Source organism: Neomonachus schauinslandi, chromosome 8 (assembly GCF_002201575.2).
Source record: "Neomonachus schauinslandi chromosome 8, ASM220157v2, whole genome shotgun sequence".
NCBI lineage: Eukaryota > Metazoa > Chordata > Mammalia > Carnivora > Phocidae > Neomonachus > Neomonachus schauinslandi.
The window spans coordinates 118,552,825-118,575,046 of record NC_058410.1 but is presented as its reverse complement, the minus strand read 5'-3'; the positions used below and the strand labels follow the sequence as shown (position 1 = coordinate 118,575,046).

The 22,222-nt window shown below is 54.4% G+C and overlaps 2 protein-coding genes across 2 annotated transcripts; one reads left to right on the top strand and one right to left on the bottom strand.

Moving 5' to 3' along the window:
• Positions 1-227: 227 nt before the first annotated feature.
• Positions 228-11,715, top strand: VARS2 (valyl-tRNA synthetase 2, mitochondrial). The gene is made up of 30 exons (XM_021697150.1): positions 228-277; positions 683-909; positions 1,051-1,132; positions 1,250-1,350; positions 1,646-1,767; positions 1,887-1,953; positions 2,050-2,147; positions 3,085-3,166; positions 3,346-3,465; positions 3,898-4,009; positions 4,712-4,800; positions 5,287-5,377; positions 5,604-5,731; positions 5,858-5,961; positions 6,197-6,278; positions 6,598-6,674; positions 6,757-6,832; positions 7,128-7,233; positions 7,434-7,504; positions 7,643-7,768; positions 7,990-8,094; positions 8,242-8,310; positions 8,435-8,513; positions 8,638-8,765; positions 8,892-9,044; positions 9,659-9,865; positions 10,526-10,637; positions 10,796-10,971; positions 11,159-11,287; positions 11,379-11,715. Exons 2-30 carry the CDS (start codon positions 709-711, stop codon positions 11,472-11,474), a joined length of 3,189 nt encoding a protein of 1,062 aa, XP_021552825.1. The 5' UTR covers positions 228-277; positions 683-708; the 3' UTR covers positions 11,475-11,715.
• A 3,066-nt stretch (positions 11,716-14,781) lies between these two features.
• SFTA2 (surfactant associated 2) lies at positions 14,782-15,591 on the bottom strand. Its single transcript, XM_021697116.1, has 3 exons — positions 15,415-15,591; positions 15,082-15,170; positions 14,782-14,932 (listed from the first exon to the last, which is right to left on the bottom strand). The coding sequence occupies exons 1-3, from the start codon at positions 15,473-15,475 to the stop codon at positions 14,846-14,848; spliced, it is 237 nt and encodes a 78-aa protein (XP_021552791.1). The 5' UTR covers positions 15,476-15,591; the 3' UTR covers positions 14,782-14,845.
• Positions 15,592-22,222: the final 6,631 nt, after the last annotated feature.

Genomic DNA, 22,222 nt, shown 5'->3' with positions numbered 1-22,222 from the left:
TTCAATAAAGTTGTGGAAATGAGCCACGCGGCCCTGGGCGCCTCCCCGCGAGGCTTCCTCTCTCCTCGAAGGACCCGCTCGTCGCGGCGCCGGCAGCCATTGGACCGGAGGGCGGCGAATGGGGCCGAGCCGGCTACCGCGCATGCCCCGAGCGGGACCCCGCCTCCTTGCCCCGCGCGGCTCGCGGGTCACGTTCCGGGGTTGGGTTCGCTGGTTCCCTCCCCGTTTGCTGTTGCCGCGGCCGCGGGGCGCCCTGGGATAGCGGCGGGCTGGCCCGGTGAGCGCGCGCCGGAGCGGCTTCCGCGGGGAGGAGGCGGGGGTGGGAGGTGCCGCGCTGCCGGGACCCACGCGGTGCGACGGGCGGGAAGGTCGGGCCGAACAGGGCCGGGGGGCAGCGCGGGCGGTGTTTGGGTAGGACGCCTTGCTGGCTCTCGGGCGCCCTGATGTCGACCTTCTCCCAGAATCCCTGAGTCCTTTCCCCGCCTGGGTGTCAGCGGTCATCCCCCGACGCGGATGCACAGGTTGAGGGCGACTCCCGACACCATGCACTCTAGTCCTCACTAGAAAGCATCGTGTGGGAGGGAGTAGACAGAAAACAGACCAGTCCTAGTACAAGGCAGGGAATAAGGAAGAGGGTGTGACCCACCCACCCACATCTTCTACTGTGCTTTATCTGGAACAGATCTTGGCCCTTTCCAAGCACTCCTGATGCCTCATTTGCCTTTGGCCTCTTTTCGATCACCATTCTGGGGGCTGAGGCCCTCACAGGGCCTCCCCAGGTTCCATCCCCTCTCTACCCACTCAAAGTCCCATGGATCCTCCATCTCCCGGAGGAACCATGAAGCCAAACAGAAGCGCCAGCGAGAGAAGCAGGCGGCGCTGGAGGCTGGGATAGCCCGAAAGAGCAAGGTTAGGGGTCAGACAGCTTGCCCTTGGTTCTTTTGAGAAAGCTTTGGAGCGGGCTGGAGGAGAGACTGGTTGGATTCCAGATGCCCGGGGTATCCTGGAAATTGTACCCCCCCACCCCCGCTTTTTGGTCATTCTCTCCAGTCAGCTGCGGAATCCAGTAAGGCCTGGACTCCTAAGGAGGTGGTGGTGTATGAAATCCCCACGGAACCTGGTGAAAAGAAAGGTAATTGGGGAACTTGAAGGCCTTTTCACTCACATTTTTGTTGCCCATTTGGGCTGCTAAAAATGCAGCCTGGGAACAAAGTTCAGGACTTAGTGGAGCTCTCCTCTGCTGCTGCAGATGTCTCCGGGCTCCTGCCTCCTGCATACAGCCCTCGGTATGTTGAGGCTGCCTGGTACTCTTGGTGGGTGCGAGAGGGCTTCTTCAAACCAGAGTATCAGGTTAGTACCTGGAACGGAGTGGTACTAAATGGTCCCCAGGACAGAATGGCCTTTGAGCTTGGTGGGCAGAAAGGAGCCTCAGAGTCTGGAGCTTACAGCTGGCCTGCCCAATAAAACGGGAGAGCTTGTCTTCTGCCCCTGGTGTCCAAAGGGTTTTCTTGGCATGGTTTTCCCTTTCCTGTTATTTGCCGGACTATTTTTCCTACAGTTCTTTATGCCTTGGAGACACCAGAGGGTGCTATTCCCCCAGGTAACATCCAATCATCTTTTGCCCTTTGACCTTTCAACTTTCTAGATGAAGCTGCCCCAGGCTACGGGGGAGACCTTTTCCATGTGTATCCCACCTCCCAATGTCACCGGCTCCCTACATATTGGGCATGCACTGACGGTGGCCATACAGGATGCCCTGGTGCGCTGGTGAGAAAGGAATGGGGATGCTTGCCTTCTTGGAGGGGAAGGAGAAAGTGTGATAGGCTGGAAGGAGTAAGAGTAAACACGTAAGCTCAGGGATTTGTGTGAGGGTGTTTGTTTTGCAGGCACCGGATGTGTGGGGATCAGGTGCTGTGGGTCCCTGGCTCCGATCACGCAGGAATTGCTACACAGGTATGCATTTTGCCACTTTGCCCTTTTCTTGGGTGAAGGAGAGTTCTGCCAAAGTGACCTGATTCTCTGTTCACTTGCCTCCTAATCTTACTGTAGGCTGTGGTGGAGAAGCAACTGTGGAAGGAGCGAGGAGTGAGGAGACATGAGCTGAGCCGGGAGGAATTCCTTAGGGAGGTGTGGAAGTGGAAGGAGGAGTGAGTATGATGGGTGGAGGTGGAGGGGCCGAGGTGGCAGGCTTCACCCTGCTTCCGGCCGATCTCCCCAACTTGACGGGCTCTTCCCATCCAGCCCTAACTTCCCTCAGCGAGGGGATCTCTGGATTCCTTTAGCTTTCAGCGGGGTCTCCAAGCTCTGTGTGTGGTATGTGTGTGTGCGCGTGTGTATTATATATATGCTTTAAAATGCACACATTTGTGGGTATGGGCATGTATGTATATTTTTTCTTCACTTATCCCATGTTTCCTGACCTAGATTTCACTATCTCTTCTACTTACTTATTCCTACCTTACATTTGCTTGAAATTACCCTAATTCTTACAGGTCTGTTACCATGTGCCATTTTCTCTGTAAAGCTTCTTTTGGTTTTTCCCAAATTAGCTGCCCCCTCCTCTGTTACCATAGAACGTTGTTTTTTTGTTTGTTTCTTTAAGTAAACTCTACACCCAATGTGGGGCTTGAGCTCACGACCTCCAGATCCACAGTGCGTGCTCCACCGCCTGAGCCAGCCAGGCAGCCCAGAACTTTATACTTATTTTAAAGATCTTTATTTATTTATTTGACAGAGAGAGAAAGACAGCGAGAGAGGGAACACAAGCAGGGGGAGTGGGAGAGGGAGAAGCAGGCTCCCCGCTGAGCAGGGAGCCCGATGTGGGGCTCGATCCCAGGACCCTGGGATCATGACCTGAGCCGAAGGCAGACGCTTAACGACTGAGCCACCCAGGTGCCCCAGAACTTTATACTTATTTTAATGCCATAGAAGGTCCCTACTGAGTTTGTTTGTCTGTCTCCCTGGGCTTCTCGAGGCTAGATCAATGCCACACTCCAATACCCGGCATTGCTGGTAGTATCACTGGGCCTGGTACATAGTTGGTGCTCAGGACAAGCTTGCTGACAGAAGTCTCTCTGGGCACAGGAAAGGTGGAGAGATCAGTGAGCAGCTCCAAGCTCTGGGGGCCTCCCTAGACTGGGACCGAGAGTGCTTCACTATGGATGCTGTGAGTGCTCCATGCCTTGCTCCCTGTGGGTGTCGAGGCAGTGTCTAGAGACAGGTGTGGGCAGGCAGGATGTTGTGTGTGTTGGGGGTGACGGGGGGTGGGGAGAATGCCTGGGTCCCTGAGTGTGGTGTTGGGCTGAGAAGGGGCTGTTAGATGTGGACGCTGAGGTCATTCCCTAGGGCTCCTCGGTGGCTGTGACCGAAGCTTTTGTGCGACTCTACGAGGCGGGGTTGTTGTACCGGAGCCAGCAGCTTGTCAACTGGTCCTGCGCTTTAAGATCAGCCATCTCGGATATTGAGGTGAGGCAGAGGAGGAGGAGCGGGCCTTTGAGAACTCCTAGGTGGGCAAAAGCTCAAACTGTGCAGCCAGACTGCCAGGAGTCACTGGGTCCTGCCGCCTACCAGCCGTGTGACTTCTGGCAGGCCGTTAGCCTCTGTAAGCCTCAGTTTTCCCAGTCTGTAAATTGGGGGTGATGGAAATGCCTGTGTCAAGGGGGTGTTGTGAGAATCAAATGAGAATTCATGGAAGGTGTTCACGATACCAGTACACAGTGGAAGTGCTCAGTGAATGTTTCTCTAACTGTGACTGAATTGGGGGCTGGGGTGGCAGTGGCTCCTGAATTCTCTGAGTGTCTTTAGATGGGCTGCAGGGAGCCTAAGGCAGGTGGGTGAGTGGAGGTGGGAAGCCTGCAGAAGGGCTGCTCTCCAACCCTGCTGCTTGGATTCCTCCAGGTGGAGAGCCGGCCCCTGCCTGGCCACACGGAGCTTCGACTGCCTGGCTGCCCCACCCCTGTGTCTTTTGGCCTCCTTGTTTCTGTGGCTTTCCCTGTGGATGGAGAGCCTGGTGAGGGTAATCCTCCGAAAGGTTGCCTGCTTATCTCTGCTTTCTTGAGCATGTGTTGGGTTGATGGGAGGGAACCCACCAACCCGTTTCCCACATGGCCTGGTGGGAGCACATAAGGAACCTTGGTAGTGTTTGTGTTCTCGGGGGCGTTTATTCTGGGTATTCTGTGTCACTTGAGAAAAGTGCACATGGTAGCTGCCCTTCAGGAGCTTAGCATCATTCTGCAGGAGGCTGCTACCCTGAAAGAGACAAAAGATCAATTCTGAAGTATGGTGTGAACAGTAAGTGTCTGGAAGCGTTCAGAGAAAGCGAAGAAAGATTAGCCGGAATACACAGAGGAAGTTTCTCAAGGAGGGGCTGGTGCTTGCCCCAGAGAGTGCACAGCATTTGTGATTAGGGCCCCGAGAACTCTCAGTGTTCTCTGGGCACCAAGTAAGGATTCTAGTTGCTTTTGTTAACGATCTATCTGTTTCTCCCATGCAAGTTTTCGAGAAATTCCTTAGCACCAGACAGCCTCCCAGGCTTCTGGTCATCAGCTTACATGGAAACCCCAGGCTCCTAATATTCTCTAGTTGCTCCTGGGGGCCTGCTCAACCTTGATGGCTTCTCGCCTCCTCCCTTCTCTGGTTCTCCTGGCTTCCAGTTATGGGAGTGAGGGGCCAGGTAGATGACCAGCGTCGAGTGCTTGACTTCTGTCTTCAGACGCAGAGGTTGTGGTGGGAACCACAAGGCCAGAGACATTACCTGGAGACGTGGCTGTGGCTGTTCATCCTGACGACTCCCGACATGCGGTAATACACAGCGCGCCCTCTGCCCCCGGAGCTTTCTCTTCCTACCCTTTTTGATGGGAGCGCCTTCTTTCCTTCGATTTCCTCTTCCTAAGACTTCTCTCATCTCCGCTCTCCAGTGTCTCTGACTATATGCCTTTCTTTTCTTGATGTTCTACCTTTTCTCTAGCTCAGTGGTTGACAAATTATGGCCCGTGGGCCAAACCCATCCCATTGCCTGTTTTCGTATGATCCACACTTGCACGTTTAGGTATAATCTGCAAGTGGGTGTCGTTACCTAACTGCCGCAGCGTCAGAGCAGAGTAATTGTGCAGAGGCTGAATTTGCCTCTTGGCCTGCAAAGGCTAAACCACACTCCGGCCCCTAAGAAAAAGTTTACTGGCCACTGCTCCGGCTCTTTACCTTCTGGTGTTGAGCCTCTTCTTCCCAGGGTTCTCTCACACTCTACACCACGTGTACCTGTCCTTGATCTCGCACCTTTCCTTTCAGCATCTGCATGGGCGACAGCTTCGTCACCCCTTGACCGGGCAGCTTCTCCCCCTCATCACAGACTGTGCTGTTCAGCCACACGTGGGCACAGGTGGGTGGAGGTCACGGGAAGGAGAGCAGGCCGGGGATTCTGGAAGAGTGGGGAAGCACCAGGAAGAGGAAGAAAGGAGGGGAGGGAAAGCCTCTTCAAGGGTAGTCTCAGTGGACAGTGAGATGAAAAGGGGGCATAGACCAAGAAGAGAGGGGAGGGGTGGGGGCGTGGGCGCTGACAAAGCCCTGGTTGAGGGTCCGTGCTCACGGTGGGTCTGCTCTCCCAGGGGCAGTGAAGGTGACTCCAGCGCATAGCCCTGCAGATGCTGAGCTGGGGGCGCGGCACGGCTTGAGCCCCCTGAGCGTCATCTCAGAGGATGGGACCATGACCTCCCTCTGTGGGGACTGGCTACAGGTGTACCGGCCTCAGTGTCACCCTGTCCTTTGGGGGCACCCTCTGCCTTTCCTCACCTCCTCCCCTCTCTCGCTTTCTTGTTATTTTAGTGACCTTTACCCTTCACTGTTGCTATTTTCTCCCCAGGGTCTTCACCGATTTGTGGCCCGAGAAAAGATTATGTCTGCACTGACAGAGCGGGGCCTGTTCCGGGGCCTCCAGAACCACCCCATGGTGCTTCCTATTTGCAGGTAACCCCATTTTAACCCTTTTACATAGGACTTCCCCAGGACGGGCGTGGACAAAGTTCAAGAGTACAAGAGGGTAGGCTCTGTACCCCTTGCAAGGGAACGGAAGCTCTGTGTCAGTTTTGTTTTTTGCTGTGTTCTCTGTTCCGAGGGCCTGGCGTGTAGTAGGGTCCCATGTCCCCTGGGGGGAAAAGCACAGAACCCAAGGAGCAGCATACTCACCCCGTCTCTTTCTCAGCCGTTCTGGGGACGTGGTTGAATACCTGCTGAAGAGCCAGTGGTTTGTCCGCTGTCAGGAGCTGGGGGCCCGAGCTGCCCAGGTAAGGCTGCAGGGCGAGGAAGGGCCAGCACCTTGGGCAGCGAGAACTCCCCTGCAGCTTGGAATGAAGAAACGGGGAGGCTGAGACCCTCCTGCCCCACGGACCTCTGGCCCTGGCATTTGAGAGGAGAGCTGTGGGGATGGAGGCAGGGTGGCCTAGACAGGGCTGGCTCATCTCCCTCTCAAACCCAGAATCTCCTCGGGAGCCTTGGGAGGTCCTTTCTGCCTAACGGCACCACCTCAGGCTGCTTGTCCCGTGTCGGGAGGGTGCAGGTACGGGTGCAGGAAGGGAAGCACTGCCTAAGGGCCTTTTGCTCCAGGCTGTGGAGTCAGGGGCTCTGGAGCTCAGTCCATCCTTCCACCAGAAGAACTGGCAGCACTGGTTTTCCCACATCGGGTAAGGGTGAGGGGAGCTCTGGGGAGGTGGGGCGGGCTGAGGCACTGCTTGTGCTGAGAAATCCCCGACGTCCTCTCTGCAGGGACTGGTGTGTCTCCCGGCAGCTATGGTGGGGCCATCGGATTCCCGCCTACCTGGTGGTAGAGGAGCACACGAAGGTTGGTAGGAGGAGGAGGACGGGAGGGCTGGGCGTGGTGGAAAGACAAACGGCCATAGCACAGGAGTCAGAGGATGTCTGGTGCCGGTCCCAGCTCCCTGCTTTTCCTGGGCTTCGTGCCTTAGTCATGTAACCCACCATGGGGTCAGAGCTCCTGAGCTGGCCCTTCTTCCTCTCACTGCCAGAGGGAGCTGGCCGTTCCCAGGTCACGTGCGAGGACGTGAGATGCAGTGATGTTTCACACCTGGCGGGTGTGACTCTTCCTCACTCTCCTCCAGCCCTTACTTTTTCTGTAGGGTGATGAGGAGGACTGTTGGGTGGTCGGGCGGACAGAGGCTGAGGCCAGAAAAACAGCTGCAGAACTGACAGGGAAACCAGGAGCAGAGCTGACCCTGCAGAGGGGTGAGTGTCTGGGTTGTGGAGGGCAGGGGAGGGCAGCTGGGCCGTTGGGGGGCAGATCGTGAGGTGGAAGAGGTGGGGTCAGGAAAGTTGAGAATGGGGTGGAGGGCCTGACAGTGGTCTCGGGGGGAGGGGGGTGTTGGGCTGGAAAGATGCACAGCCGTGGGGTTCCATCTGTCCCCATTCCCTGTTCTGTTTCTCAGATCCTGATGTCCTGGACACATGGTTCTCTTCAGCTCTTTTCCCCTTTGCTGCCCTGGGCTGGCCCCAAGAGGTGAGGGGGGTTGAGAGGAAGAGACTGAAGGTGGGGATATGATGAACTAGACACCTGACACCCCCCCCGCCACGAGAGCCTCGAGGAGAGCTGCAGGCACAGGGCTTGGCTTCTCATTGCTTCTCTTTTTCCTCCTAGACCCCAGACCTTGCTCGTTTCTACCCCCTGTCACTTTTGGAAACGGGCAGTGACCTTCTGTTGTTCTGGGTGGGCCGCATGGTCATGTTGGGGACCCAGCTCACAGGGCAGCTCCCCTTCAGCAAGGTAATGGCCCTTCAGTGCCCAGCCCCTCTCTTTGACTCCCCAGTTTTCCCTAAATCTTGTCCTCTCTTCTAATCCCTAACGTGCTGTTGTTTGTGGTCCCAGTTCCTTTCGCCTGATTCACTTCCTATCCTAACCCCGGATGCACGGGGGCCAGAGATGCCCTGGGTACCTCCAGGGAAAGGCTCCCCTGGCCCCTCCGCTGACTCCCTCCGTGCCCCCAGGTGCTTCTTCATTCCATGGTTCGGGACAGGCAGGGCCGGAAGATGAGCAAGTCCCTGGGGAATGTGTTGGACCCACGAGACATCATCAGTGGGGTGGAGCTGCAGGTCAGGATGAAGAGTCTGGCGAGGGATGGCATTTGCGGGCGAGAAGAGGGGAGCCTGAGGAGAGGAGCCGGCTGGGAGGGAGAGTGGCTGGGACCCTTGTAGGGGCAGGGTCCCAGACCAGGCCACTGAAGTACTTACCCATCCCAGGTGCTGCAGGCGAAGCTGAGGGATGGGAACTTGGACGCCACAGAGCTGGCGATCGCGGCCGCGGCGCAGGTGAGTCACCAGCGTCTGCCCCTCTCAGCCTCAAGCTCGCGGCTGCCGGTGTCCTGCGCAGCCCAGGCTTCTGGCCCTGCAGCCGCACAGGCATCTGCCACGCGTCTTCTCCCTCTGGTTGCAGAGAAAGGACTTCCCTCATGGGATCCCTGAGTGTGGGACAGATGCCCTGCGGTTTGCCCTGTGCTCCCACGGGGCCTTGGGTAAGTCTGGGCAAGGGAGGGGCTGGGGCTGTAGGCCCCCCGGCAGACGGGGGTGGGCCAGGGTCAAGGACTCCCCATGCTGCTGCCACCCACGTGCACACTACCCCCTCCCTCTCCCTCCCAGGGGGCGATTTGCACCTGTCTGTCTCTGAGGTCCTGAGTTCCCGGCATTTCTGCAACAAAATCTGGAATGCCCTGCGCTTTATCCTCAATGCCTTAGGGGAGAAATTCGTACCCCAGCCTGCAGAGGAGGTAAGAGAATAAGAAGAGAGGCTTGAGGGGCAGAATCATCAGGTCTGTGAGGGTTGAAGATGGCATTTGGAGGGAAAGGAGACGGGGAGTCAGTCATCCCCTCCTGAAGCCCCCTTCTGCCTGCAGCTGTCCCCCTCGTCTCCGATGGATGCCTGGATCCTGAGCCGTCTTGCCCATACTGCCCGGGAGTGTGAGCGAGCCTTCCTTGCTCGAGAGCTCTCACTCATCACGCATGCCCTGCGCCACTTCTGGCTGCACAGCCTCTGCGATGTCTACTTGGTGGGTCAGACTGGGGCCGTGGCATTTCCTTCTGCCCCCGCATACCTGCTTCCTGCTCCCTGCTCCCCTGGAGATCCGACTCCCTGGCAGAGAACTCGGTCTCTCTTTTTTTAAAATGTTAAATATCATTTACAGAATCATTATTTTTTTAAAAGATTTATTTATTTGAGCAAGCGAGCGAGAGAGCATGAGCAAGGGGAGGGGCAGAGGGAGAAGGACAAGCTGACTCTCTGCGGAGCAGGGAGCCCGATGTGGGGCTCGATCCCAGGACCCCGGGATCATGACCCAAGCCGAAGGCAGACGCTTAACGACTGAGCCACCCAGGCGCCCTCTGTCTCTCTGCGATAGGCGAGAAAACTTAGTGCTTCGCTTTCTAAACTATGCAAACCACACGGACAGTTTTACCCCCCTCCCCACCCCTGAGAACACCTGCCGTAGTTTTCCACGTTCCGTGTGCTCCAGAGTGTGTTCTGGGACGGCCAGTGGCGCCCAGGATGCTGTGTGCTCCTGCCTCGTTTACCCACAGCCTTTCCCACGGGCAGGGCAGTGCGTGTGTGGGAAAGGGACATGGGTGTGGCCCGGCCTGTCCCCTGACCCCATGGCTTCTTCCCTAGGAGGCTGTGAAGCCAGTGCTGTCGCGCTCGCCCCATCCCCCGGGCCCCCCTCAGGTCCTGTTCTCCTGTGCCGACGCTGGGCTCCGCCTCCTCGCCCCACTGATGCCCTTCCTGGCTGAGGAGTTGTGGCAGAGGCTGCCGCCCAGGCCTGGCGGCAACTCTGCCCCCAGCATCTCCGTTGCCCCCTACCCCACTGCCCGCAGCCTGGTGAGTCACGTGCCCCCCGTGTCTGGGGATGGGAGCGCTGGTGAGGGGCTGGGGAGCAGTCTTCTCCAAGGGTTTGGTGCTGTGGGGTCACGGAGAGTCTTGGTTTGTACTTCAGTGTAGGGTCTTTAGGAGGATGAGTTGTTCTTGCAGGGCTGTGTTGGGGGCAGTCTTAGCCCAGTGGGCAAGAGCAGGACTGCACTGCTATGTGACCGTGCCTCAGTTCCCCGTCTTTAAGCAGGGGTAGTAATAGTTTGTGTCATGGTTGTGGTGAGGATTAGATGTTAGGTATAGGAGGGCCCCCAAATACCTGCAGTTTTAAGCTTTAATAATTTCAGAAGGATAAATGCTATAAACTCACCCCCAAAATCATTTTAAAGTTTAACTATTTAAATTTTTTTCTGCTTCCTTGGTCTTGTGAGTAGTTTTGGTTGCTCGCCATCTTTGATCAGAGCAGTTAACAGACCTCAATCACAGACATCGACTGAGACCTGCTTAGATGGTGCCCCAGGTTTTGCTTGAGGTGGTGCATTTTGTGTGTGGTGCAGAGGCCGGATTCTGTCGCCCTAAGCAGGTTGGGGTGGCGGGTGTGGGACAGAGTCAGGAGAGCTGATGCCGAGGCCCCCGGGAGCCTGCCTGTCAGCTCTGGGTCTTCCTCTCCAGGGGCACTGGCACCAGCCCGAGCTGGAGCAGCGCTTCTCCCGGGTCCAGGAGGCTGTGCAGGCACTGAGGGCTCTCCGAGCCACATACCAGCTCACCAAGGCCCGGCCCCGAGGTGAGATGGGCCCTGGGTTCCTGAGTCCCTGCAGGAAGGAGGGGCTGGTGGAGGAGCGGGGTGAGCCTGGAGGGCAGAGTCCAGAGTTAGGAGGTGCAGGGTGGGAGGGGAAGCAGGATCTCATGCTCTGACCCTGACAGTTTCCCCTTCCGCCTCAGTGCTGCTGCAGAGCTCAGAGCCTGGAGAGCAGGGCCTCTTCGAGGCCTTCCTGGAGCCCCTGGGCACCCTGGGCCACTGTGGGGCCGTGGGCCTCTTACCCTCAGGTGTGGCGGCGCCCTCCGGCTGGGCCCAGGCCCCACTCAGTGACACCACTCAGATGTACATGGAGCTGCAGGTGCCCAGAGGAGATTGGAGGGGGAAGGGAGGGATCGAAAGGATGTTGGGAGGAGGGCAAGGTGCGGGTTCTGTAAAAGTGAGGCGGGCTCCTGAGAATGGGGCAGAGAGAGGCATTGGACAGGCTGCCCATGAAGCAGAGCTGCACAGGGTGCAGAGAAGGCTGAGCCCTTACTGTTCTTCCGCAGGGCCTGGTGGACCCCCAGACCCATCTGTCTCTGCTGGCTGCCCGAAGACACAAGTTGCAAAAGCAGCTTGATGGCCTCATGGCCTGGACCCCATCAGAGGGAGAGGCAGAGACTAAGAGGCAGCAGAGGGTGAGGCTGGAGGGCTGGCTCCCTGCAGGAACGTGGGCTGGAGGTCATGGGCCTTCTATCGGGATCCTCACCTCCTTCTCTTCTCGTCTAGCTTTCTTCCCTCCAGTTGGAATTGTCGAAGCTGGACAAGGCGGCCTCTCACCTCCGGCAGCTGATGGATGCATGTCCCAGCCCCGGGGAGCTCTGAGCACCAGCTCACTATCCCTGGCGGTTTTTTCCTCCCCCAGACCTGCCTTCGAGGACAGATCGATCTGGCAGCTGTCGGGGAGACCATGTGGCTCACCTCCCTCATTTCATAAATGAGGAAACAGACTGGCTTGGTCGGTGTCACTGGGCGTCCTCAAGATGCTTACGTTCCTGCCCAGCCTCCCTCCTATGCAGTCCCACCTGGAAGTTTAGGAATGAGATAAACCTTTAAAATCCCAAACATTACTGCCTGTGGTCCTTTTATCCCTCTTTCCCCTAGTGGTGGACTTTCTTGCCTCTCAGTGGTTCCCTGAGACTTTGGTCTAGGAAAGGAGGGCGGCTGCCTCTTGGCCTTGGACTCTGGGCTGCAGTGGAGTGTGCATGCTGGTGATACCGGCCTCGTTGGAAGAGAGAGGAGCTTCCTAGGACGGTCTGGGTACAGTGACTTGGGTTCCACCTGCTTCTTAGAATTATTGCCAGTGCCTTGGCTTCTGCAGGCCCTTCCTCTTCACCAAATGGAAGCTCCCCTGTTCCTTGGCCTTATCTTGGGGGGGTGCTGGAGAGGAGCAGGTACTTCCTGTGGGCCCGAGGGGCTCCAGAGTGCACTGGGCTGGAGTGCTGCTCCCATGCCGTGTCCCTGACACCAGTTGCCAGGGACATGTTGCCCAGCCTCTGACACGTGTACGTCCCCACTGACGCAGACAGCCACCCACCCACCCTGAACATCTCGTGTCCTCCCCGTGGAATTCAGGGGCCTGCCTCTTACACGCCCAAGTTATATTCTGTCCAGCATCTCTGAGTAGCTACTGTTTATGGTGGGCCTCTCAGGGTCTGGGTCTTCCGTGATGCCATTGAGAACCTCATGGTGGATGTTTGCTCCATTTTGGAAATCAAGAAACGTGCTCTGAGAATAAAAGCAACTTGTCCCAAGTATCAACTGGGATTCAACCCAGTAAACAGGTGCAGTTCATTTTGGCCACTATAAGCAAGCTTCAAATAGAATGGTGGCTTAGGCAAGGTGGACGTTTCTGCTGCTGGGCAGAGGTAGGGCAGGGCTCTGCAGAAATGGAGGCCCACACCCCACTGGATCTTATTTCCTGCCATTCTGATGCACTCCTTCCAACTTGGGGTCTAAGATCTGTCCCAGCTCCCCACCCCCGTTCAACAAGTACTTCTTGAGTACTTACTACTGTGTGCTGGGCCCTATTCTGGACCTTAGATTCATCAGTGAATGAAACAAAGATCTTTGCCCTTGTGCTACTTTCACTCTAGTAAAGATTCAGAAAGAACCCATGTAAATAAACTGTGCAGTGTGTCTGAGAGTCATAAATGCTATGGGGAAAAAAAGGGTAGAACAAGCTAACATGGGAGGGGGGCAGATTGTAGTATTAAATAGGGGGTCAGGGTAGAACTTGTAAAAGTGAGATGTAAGCAAGGACTTGCAGGAGCTGCAGGAATTAGCCAAGTGGATGCCTGGGACGGAAGAGCCAGAGCAAAACTAAGGAGCATATCTTGAGTACTCAAAGAGTAGCAAGGGGGCCAGTGTTGGGGCAAGAATAGGGGGTAAATTCCATTGTGGGGTAGGGTGTCGGGAAGGCTCAAGGCAGACCATCCAGTGCTCTGCTGTCCTAAATGGTTACCCCTTGACTAATTAAAATTAAATACAACTAAACATTCAACTCCTCAGTCACACTAGCCACATTTCAAGTGTTCAGTAGCCACATGTGGCTAGTGACTACCATACTGGTCAGTGCGGGTCAGTCTTGGAAGAGAGATTTTTTGGGAAAAGAATTGGGAAATCACAGCCTGGTGATCCCAGGCCCTGAGATCTAGGAATCAGGTTGAGGAGCAGTTAGCGGTTTGCTCCTCCAGTCTTTTGGAAATCCAGACATCCAGTCCCCCAACTTGGTTAGGGCCTACACACCTGACCCAGGGGTGTCACCGGCCCACTGGTGCAGGCTAGGAGCAAGTCATGAAACACTGGGACCCTTTGCGGCTCCCAGTTACTTCTCTTCTAGCCTGCTGGTCCCAGGACAATTGTAAAAAACTAGAGGAGTTTTGTTTCACAGGTTTTTCTTTTCACTCCGCCATTTTCTATTCTCCCCTCATCTTCAGGGATAGTCTCTACAGAGCCATGCCTTCACCTCCCTCCAAAGGAGTCAGCATCTAATTTCACATGGTGTGTAGGTGGGAAGTATGATAGGCAGGGGTGAGGGCTGTGGAGAATAGGAAACGATCACATTAATACACCCAAATGGTCAAGTTTGGGCTGCATGCTTGCGTTTTGAGAGAGGTGGTAAGAAGTCAAGGTAATCTTGGGTGAGGAGTCAGATGAGTGCCTGCCTCACGAGTATCCAGAGGAGGACCCTTGACCCCTGAGGGGACTAGGACTTATATGTTGGGACCGGGGTTCCACCTTAACCACCCCTACTGCCCATTCCCACTTATCTGGCATGTGCCCTCGGTAGCTGGTCCACGTAATCCTCATGGGGGTCCAAGCGGCAGGTACTAGCAATCATCCCCAGGTTGCAGGTGAAGCAGATAAGAAATGTACCTAGGACTCAAGCGTGGGCCTGTGGGCCTGAATGTCCTCATAGCCAGCCCGTACAAGCTCTGCTCCCCCACTCCTCCCCACCACTCACACCAAGCTGGCCATCCCTTCACAGGTGGAACCTCTCATCTCCCACCGGGGCTGCCTCCCCCCACGCCTACCTCCTACCCTAACTGACCTATGTGGGGCCTGTTCTGTCCACATTCCTCTCTGGGCTCCTGAGCTCCCAGCCCCAAGGCTGAAGCGAAGAGAGATGAAATGAAAATCCTGCTCAAGCCGAGGCAGTTGTCTGGTGTCGGACCTGTCTGCTGCAAATGGCCCTCGAGTGAGTGACTCACCCTCGGTAAGCCTCTGTCTTCATCCGTAAAATTGGATAATGACACCTATTATGCTACATTCAAGATCGCTGCAAGCATCAAAATGGGAAGGCATCGAGCCTGGAACAAAGTAAGAATTCAGTACAGGCTTGTTTGCTTTATTCCTGGGTGTTATGAAGATCTCAGCTTGAAGTGTATATTCACACACATGCGTATGTGAGTGTGGTGCGTGTGTCCCCAAACAGTTAATTCCCCAGATTCTTTCTAGGCCTTTCACACTGGTGTTGAGGGAGAGGGTGTCTGTCCCGGAACCCCTCTGCTTAATAAGGGGGAAAGTCAGAGACTCTGGTGTCCAATTCTCTTTTCCTGCTGGCCCTTTACTCATGAACCCACAAAGGCAAGTCACTGAATTCAGCACATTTACTCAGCAAGGTTAGGGCATCCCTCTTGTACCTCGGTGGCCAAATGCCTGGGCCAAGGAGGGGACACAGGGTTTGACCATTCTCAGACTTTGCAGATGACATGGCGTGGGGATCCTGCATGATGGAGGGTGACGTTGGTCCCTGATGGGAGGTGAAGGAGGAGGCAGAGCTGGGGGAGAGAAAGGGTTAGAGGGAAAGGTGTAAGATGGTTCTCACTCATCCCTTGGAGATGGCCAGGCCCCAGCAGAGAGGCTCACACCGAGTCAGAAACACACTTCGAGGTCACACAGCCTTGTCTTTCCCCTCCCAAAGAACTACCTTCTCGAGCAATTCCAGGAAGCTGGACTCATAGGAGAAATTTGTTAGAAAGGAGTCCTTCAGCTTCAGCTGCAAAGTCATTCCTGGCCCTAGAGATCCAAAAACAGAGCTTAGGGCCCAGTAATTAGGGCCATATTCCCTCAGAGACACGAGTACCCCATCCCCTGCTCCCCTCCCCCATTCCTCTTCCCTGACAATGCCCTTCCAGACCCTATTGATCCAGGGGTTCAGCCCCAGGCTGAGAGCTCAGGACTGGGTGCTCTGTCCCTCTCACTCCCCTCTTTGGCCTCTCCCTGCCATGAGCACCCAGGCATCAAGCCCTCCGGCCCTCACCTGTTCCCTGTGAGCTGCCCAGGAGAGTCAGGAAGAGGAAGAAGGGTATCCTGGCCCCCATTGTGGCCACCTTGCTTCTTGCTTCCCTGATGGACAGAAGAGATGTCTGAAGCTCTGGCTGGCTCTCCTTACCAGGCCTGCCTTTCTGCACTCCACTCAATCCTTAAGCCCAGGCGTTCGGAGGGAAATGGGAGAGGGAAGCTGGGTAACTGGATTTTCCAGTTTTCCCAATAAGACTTTGAGGACCCAGGAGAGGGCCATTCACTGGGCTGTTGGGGAAAATAGAAGGTGGTTCCCTTTCCTCAATCCTGTGCCCCACCCCCCATATCTGGAGACTTGAGGGGGAGGGTGCCCAGTCCTACAGAGAGGGAAGTTAAGGAGGTGTCCCTCCTACAGGTGTCTGGGCCCCACCCAAACCCGGGCCTCTCCTTGCTCTTTAGGGATTAATTATTAACTGCAATTAATTTCCATCTTTCACACCACCAAAGGGTGGTGTGGGCCCAAAAGGGAGGGGTAGATTACACCAAGTTTCTTCCCAAACCCAGGTGTCCTGCTCCCCCAGGCACAGTGGTTTTCTAGGTGAGAGATCTGGGTAAGGGGGAACTTTCATCTTTGAATGTTGTGTTTTAGTTGTTCTAAAGCAACCTATCTATTCAGGCAGAGACACAAGTTTCATCAAATATCCTCCCACCCCCTGCCTTATGAACAGTCATCCTCCCAATCAACAGCTGTATACACAGGCACCCTGAATGACGAAACCAAGGACAGATATGGAGAGAGAGTTTGGAGCCCATCTAGTTTACCCTCTTACAAATTAGGAAACCAAAGCCCAAAGAGGCCATATGACTCACTAAGGTCACACAGCAGGTCAGTAGCAGAGAGATTAGAACCCATCCCTCACTATGCCAGACACAGGGAGAAGCTCAACAGATTGACACACTCGTCACATAAACCCCCCAGAACACACAAAACACATGCCCTTTGTCCTCCTACTTGCATGACTGTATTATCGCCCTCCTCCCTCGAAAACCAGTGGGCCCAAGCACGGAGGGATGGAAGTAGTGAGACCACTGGGCGGACTCAAGGAGAGAAGCCAAAAGCAAAAGCAAGGAAATAGATGGAGGGAGACACTGCCTACACCATAAAAATAAAGTGAGGCATTCAAGGACTCACAGACTTGCACAAGAGAGCAGGCAGACAAGAATGGAAAGAATAAATGGACAGAAAGATCAGCAGGCAGAGGAGGTATGAGCTGGGGGCAGAAAGCAGGGGCACAGACAGATGCTTTGGGGCATCTGAGTCTCCTTAAGAGGCAAGTGGGGGCACCCTTATGTCTTTCCCAGCTGGTGCCCCCAACTCTTTCTATATAGTCATGGCTGACGCTGCTGTTTGCTAGGAACATTAGAACCCTTATTTCCTTTGATGCTTGTAACGACCCTTTGAAGTAAGTACTAGATCACCCCATTTTAGGGGTGAAGAAATGAAGACTTCGGTCACATGACTTGCCTGAGATTGCATAGGTTGGGAGTAGTGGATTCAGCGCAGTCTGGCTTCAGAGCTAGGTTCTGAACTTCTGCATTGCACTGTTCTGGAACATGATTCATGTCTTCCCTGGTGCTCCTCTTCTCCCCTTGCCCCTTCTCTGCCAAAGGAATGGAAAGCTTTGTGGGCCACAGCCAGCTAGGTGAGAGATGGCTCAGGTGTTTGCCCTGCCCTGAGGTCTCCCAAAGGTCAGATGCAGGCCCCAGGCTTTGACATTCTCCACCTCCATCCAGCTCCCAAAATCTGCTTCCTCAAGGGACCCGTGTATCCTTACCCCCCAGTGGTTGTACTTCTAGGAGCAAGAGCACTCTGGGAGAGGACACCCTTCCTTTGAGGAAGGTCTGGGCTGGAGATTGACTTGGGCATGGGAGATTGGTCCCAAGTCTGGGAAGAGCCTGAGGGCCAGGTAAGGGAGTCCTCAGCCTCTCTCACTCACTCTCCCCCTCACCCAGTGTTTCCTGGGATCAGGCTGGGATAGGTTAATCCCCCGGGGACAACTTGGTGATCTCTCCCTGGGGATGGAGATCCTGGGGTTGATGGAGGCCCGGACACATCTGGCTCTCCTGAGAATTGTAATCAGCCTGAGAGCCTTTAAAGAGCCAGGGAGATGGATCTGGAAAGGCACCACGGATGCTACACTGGTGCTGTTTCTGGGCCTGCAGGAACACCAACCTTCGAAAAGGGGTGTTGGGGTGAAGATGTGGGCTCTGGACCCAGGGACATGGCCAACTCTTCTAACCCCATCACTTCATTTTTCTTCTTCTTCCAACAGCTCAGCTGAGCTTATCGGGAAACACAGTATCCGGATGCATCCTGACTACCTCTGAGAGTCCCTCAGGCTCTCAAGATACCTCTGCCAATCTCCTAACTATTTCTGAGGAGATCTCTGCTGGTCTCCTCACTGTCTCTGCTGGTCTCACCACCATCTCTGGGAAGATCTCTGCCAGTCTCCCCACTGTCTCTGCCGGTCTCCCTGTCATCTCTGCTGGTCTCCCCACCATCTCTGCCGTCTCCTCACTGTCTCTGCTGGTCTCACCACCATCTCTGAGGAGATCTCCGCCAGTCTCCCCACTTTGTCTACCAGTCTCCCCACCATCTCTGCCGGTCTCCCCACTGTCTCTGCTGGTCTCCCACCATCTCTGGAGAGATCTCTGACAGTCTCTGCACCATCTTTGTGAGTTTCTCAACAGGTGCTTCAACTTCTGGGGGTTTTCCCAGTAGTCCTCAGACTTCAGCTACCACCATTTCTGGGAGCACTGCAGTAACAGTCTCGGTGTCGCCAGGTGATATTTCTGTTGCTCAATCCATCTCTGAAGGGCTCTTTAGCTTGGCCTGTGGCTCAGGGCAGGGGCTTCCGGTGCTTGGCCACGGGTAAGTCGACAGTTCCCCAGAAGCTCACCGAAGCAGTGCCCTGGCCTTGGTGGCTATACAAAGGCCCCCCTTCTGCTTTTCAATTCACAAAGTGTTTCTCTTGTAGTTAGTGCCTTTTGTATCCTGCCTAAGACTTTTTTTTGCCTATGTCAAAGTAAAAAAAATATTCTCCTATATATTCTTCTGGAAGCTTTATTATTTAGGCTCTGAAATTTAAGCCTATGATCTATCTTCGATTAATTTCTGTGTATGGGGTGAGGTAGAGGTCAGTTCATTTTCTCCCCTTACGGGTAACCAGTTGTCCCAGAACCATTTATTTCAAAGACCCTCCCTCTCTGCCCACCATTGAATTGTGTGAGTACCTTTATCCAAAGTCAAGTGAGCATATATGTGGGGGTCTATTTCTGGACTCTATTCTGTTCTTCTGTGTCTATTCTTATGTCAGTGCCGCAATACTTAATGACCGCAGTTTTGTACCAAAGTTTCAAGATCTGGTAGGATAAGTCTTCTACTTCCGTTTTGCTTTAAGATTTCTTGGCCATTTGCAGTCTTCATTTTCATAGAGTCAGTTCATTAACTTATACCAACAACTTGCTGGTATTTTGACTGAGGGTGCACTGGATGTAATTTCTGCTTCTGCTCTCACTTTGATTTCTTCTGGCCATTTTCTCTCTCTGCCCTTCTAGGATCTGTCACCCTCACAGCAGCCCCAGGAACTGCTCCCACTGTGCCTGGCCTTCCACACCCAGCATGGCTCTCAGGAGTTTCCACTCCCGTAATGGCTAGAGCGGCCACCACATGCCGTGAGCTCAGCCTCCACACCAGTAAGGTGCTCTTATTTGCATTGAGCCATTTAACAGTAAAGGTGTTGGTTGGACCCATTCTCTCTTATTCTTCTGCAGCCAGCCCTCACTCTTGGCGGGAGTGTAGGAACAGGCATTTAGTGCCTGCCTTCAGCTGTGTTTTGAGTATGTCTGAGGACGTCCACAATTCTTAAAGGGGTTTTGGTGCTTCTGGTCACACCAACAGCCAGATGTCTCTTACCTGACTGCTTCCTTAAAAAGTTTCCAGCTTCCTTCCTCATGGCCTGATCTGTCTTTCTGGTGCAAGAAGCATCCCCTCCAAGGATCCTATTCCCCCTGCTCCCTCTGTTTCCTCCTCTTCTGCCCTCCATTCCCAGCAGGGGAGGCATGGGCAGCCTCCCCCCCAGGTAGCTGAGGACAGGAAATGAGGGGAGGGAAGACAGAACAACAGGCTCTAGCTCCCCTTGATAACTAGCATCAGGCCAGGGGGGTGGGAAGGACTGGGGTTCAGAAGAAGGAGAGAGGCAGGCCTGGGCATCCTCATAGCAGACACATCACAGATTGAGAGAGATATAGACAATAGAGCCGGAGATACTGGAAGAAGGTTCAGAAAGATGGAAAGACGTGGATGTCAGTGAAGAGTTTAGAGACCGACAGACATACGTCCACAGGTGTCGGGGAAGAGGTGGCTGTGGCTTGGATGGAAGCCCTTAAAAACCCCCCTCCACTGAGATTCTATTCTCAAGATGCGGAGAGAACTCCACAAAGAGGTGTGGTCTTTGAGCTGCATAGACATCAGAGTCACAGAAGGAAAGATGGAAAGCATGGAGGACAGTGGGGAGCTGGGGGTTGAGGTCCCTCCTGCCTTGATCACTGTTTCTCTCTGCTCCTCAGGCCCAAAGCCTCAGGAGAAGAATTCCGTCCGGGACTGGGCCATCGTGCCAATCAGTCTCACTGTGGTGGCCGCAGTGGCCAGCCTACTGTATGGTATCAAGAAGGTGAGTGAAGCTGCGGCCCAAATGTGTGGGTCCCCAAGGCCAGTGGGGCTGGGACCTGGCATTCCAGGACTCTGAAAAGAACAGGGGCTTCAGGGAGGAGGATGACAGCCTGCCACACTTAGGAGAGGTGAGGGGGAAAGGAAACCTTGTCTGGGTGGCTGAAACACTGACCAGGCAGGGATGGGGACTTGGGGCCACTGAAAGAGAGGCTGGGGAGGGCTGGAGGTTGACCAGCCCAGGGAGACACTAAATTTAGCAGTAGGCAGTGAAGAGCTGTCTGCTCTGTGGATCACGTTAACCTGGGTGTTGAATCCTAGCTCTACTATTATAACTATATGACCTTGTGCAAGTTACTTAACCTCTCTGTGCTCCAGATTTCTCATTAATAATAATAACTAATACTTAAATAGCATGTATTATATGCCAGGGGCTATATGTACATACATACCCATGTACCTGTGATGTAGGTGATTTTATTACACCTCATTTTAGAGATGAGGTGTAGCCCTCATTTGATAAATGAATGCTGGATAAAATGAGAATGATAGCATCCATTTCCAAGGGCTGTTGGAGAATGAAATGAGCTATACATGTAAAGTCCTTAGGTGCTTGGCATTAGTAAGTGCTCAGTAAATTAGTCTTATTGATCATTATTATTGTTTTGCTTGGAAAGGAATGCTGAGAACCTGAGTTGTCAAAAAGAGGCAACAGTGCCTGGGGAGAGCGGAGGGCTGGACAGCAGGCTCCTGGGGCCCTCAGTTAACCCAACCTATCCATCCCTCGTCTCCCAGGCCTGTCGGTTCCAGAAGGAAATGAGTGTGGAGTGTGGCTGTGGCTCTGTGAGCTCTTAGAGCTGACCCCAAGAGGACACCAGCCAGAGCTACCCTGTCAGATGAAGGGGCAGGACCAGGATGGTTGAGTATCCTTCCCCCTTTCTCTCTAAAATAGACTCATCCCCAGTCTCAGCTTCCCATTCAGCTAGCTGGGGCCATTTCCTACAGTAGATTCCTGGGGCTACTGGCCCAGCCAGGTCTCCTCCACCAACATTGTAAGGGGAAGTCCATGGTCAGTCACCAAGTGGGAGGCTGAGATTCCAGTCCCAGTCGTGCTACCAGCCTGCCATCTGGCACCTAACTTCTCTGATGCAGTTTTCTCATCTGCAGAAGGAAGGACCAGAGCTACATTGTCTCCAGGGGTCTTCCAGCCTTCATGGAATCTAGGTCTGGATGGCTGGAACCTTTGCCCCTCACCCTTTCTTCCCATCCCACCCTCTTCCTCAGAGAAGCTCATTAGCTTTGGGCCTCCCACGTTCAGGATGGGCAATTCTCCCTTCACAGCTCCTTTCATATGGAGCCCCTTTGGGCTGGCTCCTCGCCCTCCCAAGACCCCCAGTTCTCTCACTTTCTCACCAATTTCTCCTCACAGCCTCCCTCAGTGGGTTCTGTGATGCCCCCTTAGACCACTCTGAGTGGATGAAGGACACAATTCTTGCTAAATAAAACACTAGCCCCTCCACTCATCTCCTAGCCACTGTGTATTTGTCAAAGCACGTGGGCTTTGCCACTGGGCAGGCACTGGCTGAGTCTGGTCTCCTGTTTACCAGGTGTGTGACCTTGAGCAAGTCACTTTCCTGATCTGAGGTTGTTTATTCTCATCAGTAAGAATGAGGCTGACATTGCTAACCTCATAGGTCGTAACAAGGTAAGGTGCTCAGCGCATTCTTTGGTACACAAGAAATGCTCAAACGTTAGAAGCCAGTAGGGTTGTTTTGTGACCGGCCCCTCAGCCTCTGGCTCAGACACAACACACTCTACTCACACTAAGAAATCAGCTTGAGCCCCTACTGACCTCCCAACTCCTCTAACTCAGACGTGTGGGTCCCCTGGGGCAAGTTGTGGCTAAAAGAGAAGGGAGGATGTTTATTTACCCAACCAAAACAGAGACTGCCAATCTCAGCACTACTGACATATTGGACTGGAGGGTTTCTTGTTGGGGGGACCATCCTGTGCATTATGTATTATGTTGAGCAGCATCTCTGGCCTCTAGCCACTAGATGCTAGTAGCATCCTCCGAGTTGTGACAAGAATATCTCCA

Excerpts from the sequence above, each read along its gene's own strand:
- VARS2 (XM_021697150.1), top strand. The coding sequence starts at position 709 with ATGCCTCATTTGCCTTTGGCCTCTTTTCGATCACCATTCTGGGGGCTG. Across the intron at positions 7,234-7,433 it reads AGAGCTGACCCTGCAGAGGG|ATCCTGATGTCCTGGACACA; the intron begins GTGAGTGTCTGG and ends TCTGTTTCTCAG. Across the intron at positions 9,866-10,525 it reads ACCCCACTGCCCGCAGCCTG|GGGCACTGGCACCAGCCCGA; the intron begins GTGAGTCACGTG and ends CTTCCTCTCCAG.
- SFTA2 (XM_021697116.1), bottom strand. The coding sequence starts at position 15,475 with ATGGGGGCCAGGATACCCTTCTTCCTCTTCCTGACTCTCCTGGGCAGC. Across the intron at positions 15,171-15,414 it reads GGGCAGCTCACAGGGAACAG|GGCCAGGAATGACTTTGCAG; the intron begins GTGAGGGCCGGA and ends TTGGATCTCTAG. Across the intron at positions 14,933-15,081 it reads TCCTGGAATTGCTCGAGAAG|CTCTGCCTCCTCCTTCACCT; the intron begins GTAGTTCTTTGG and ends TCTCTCCCCCAG.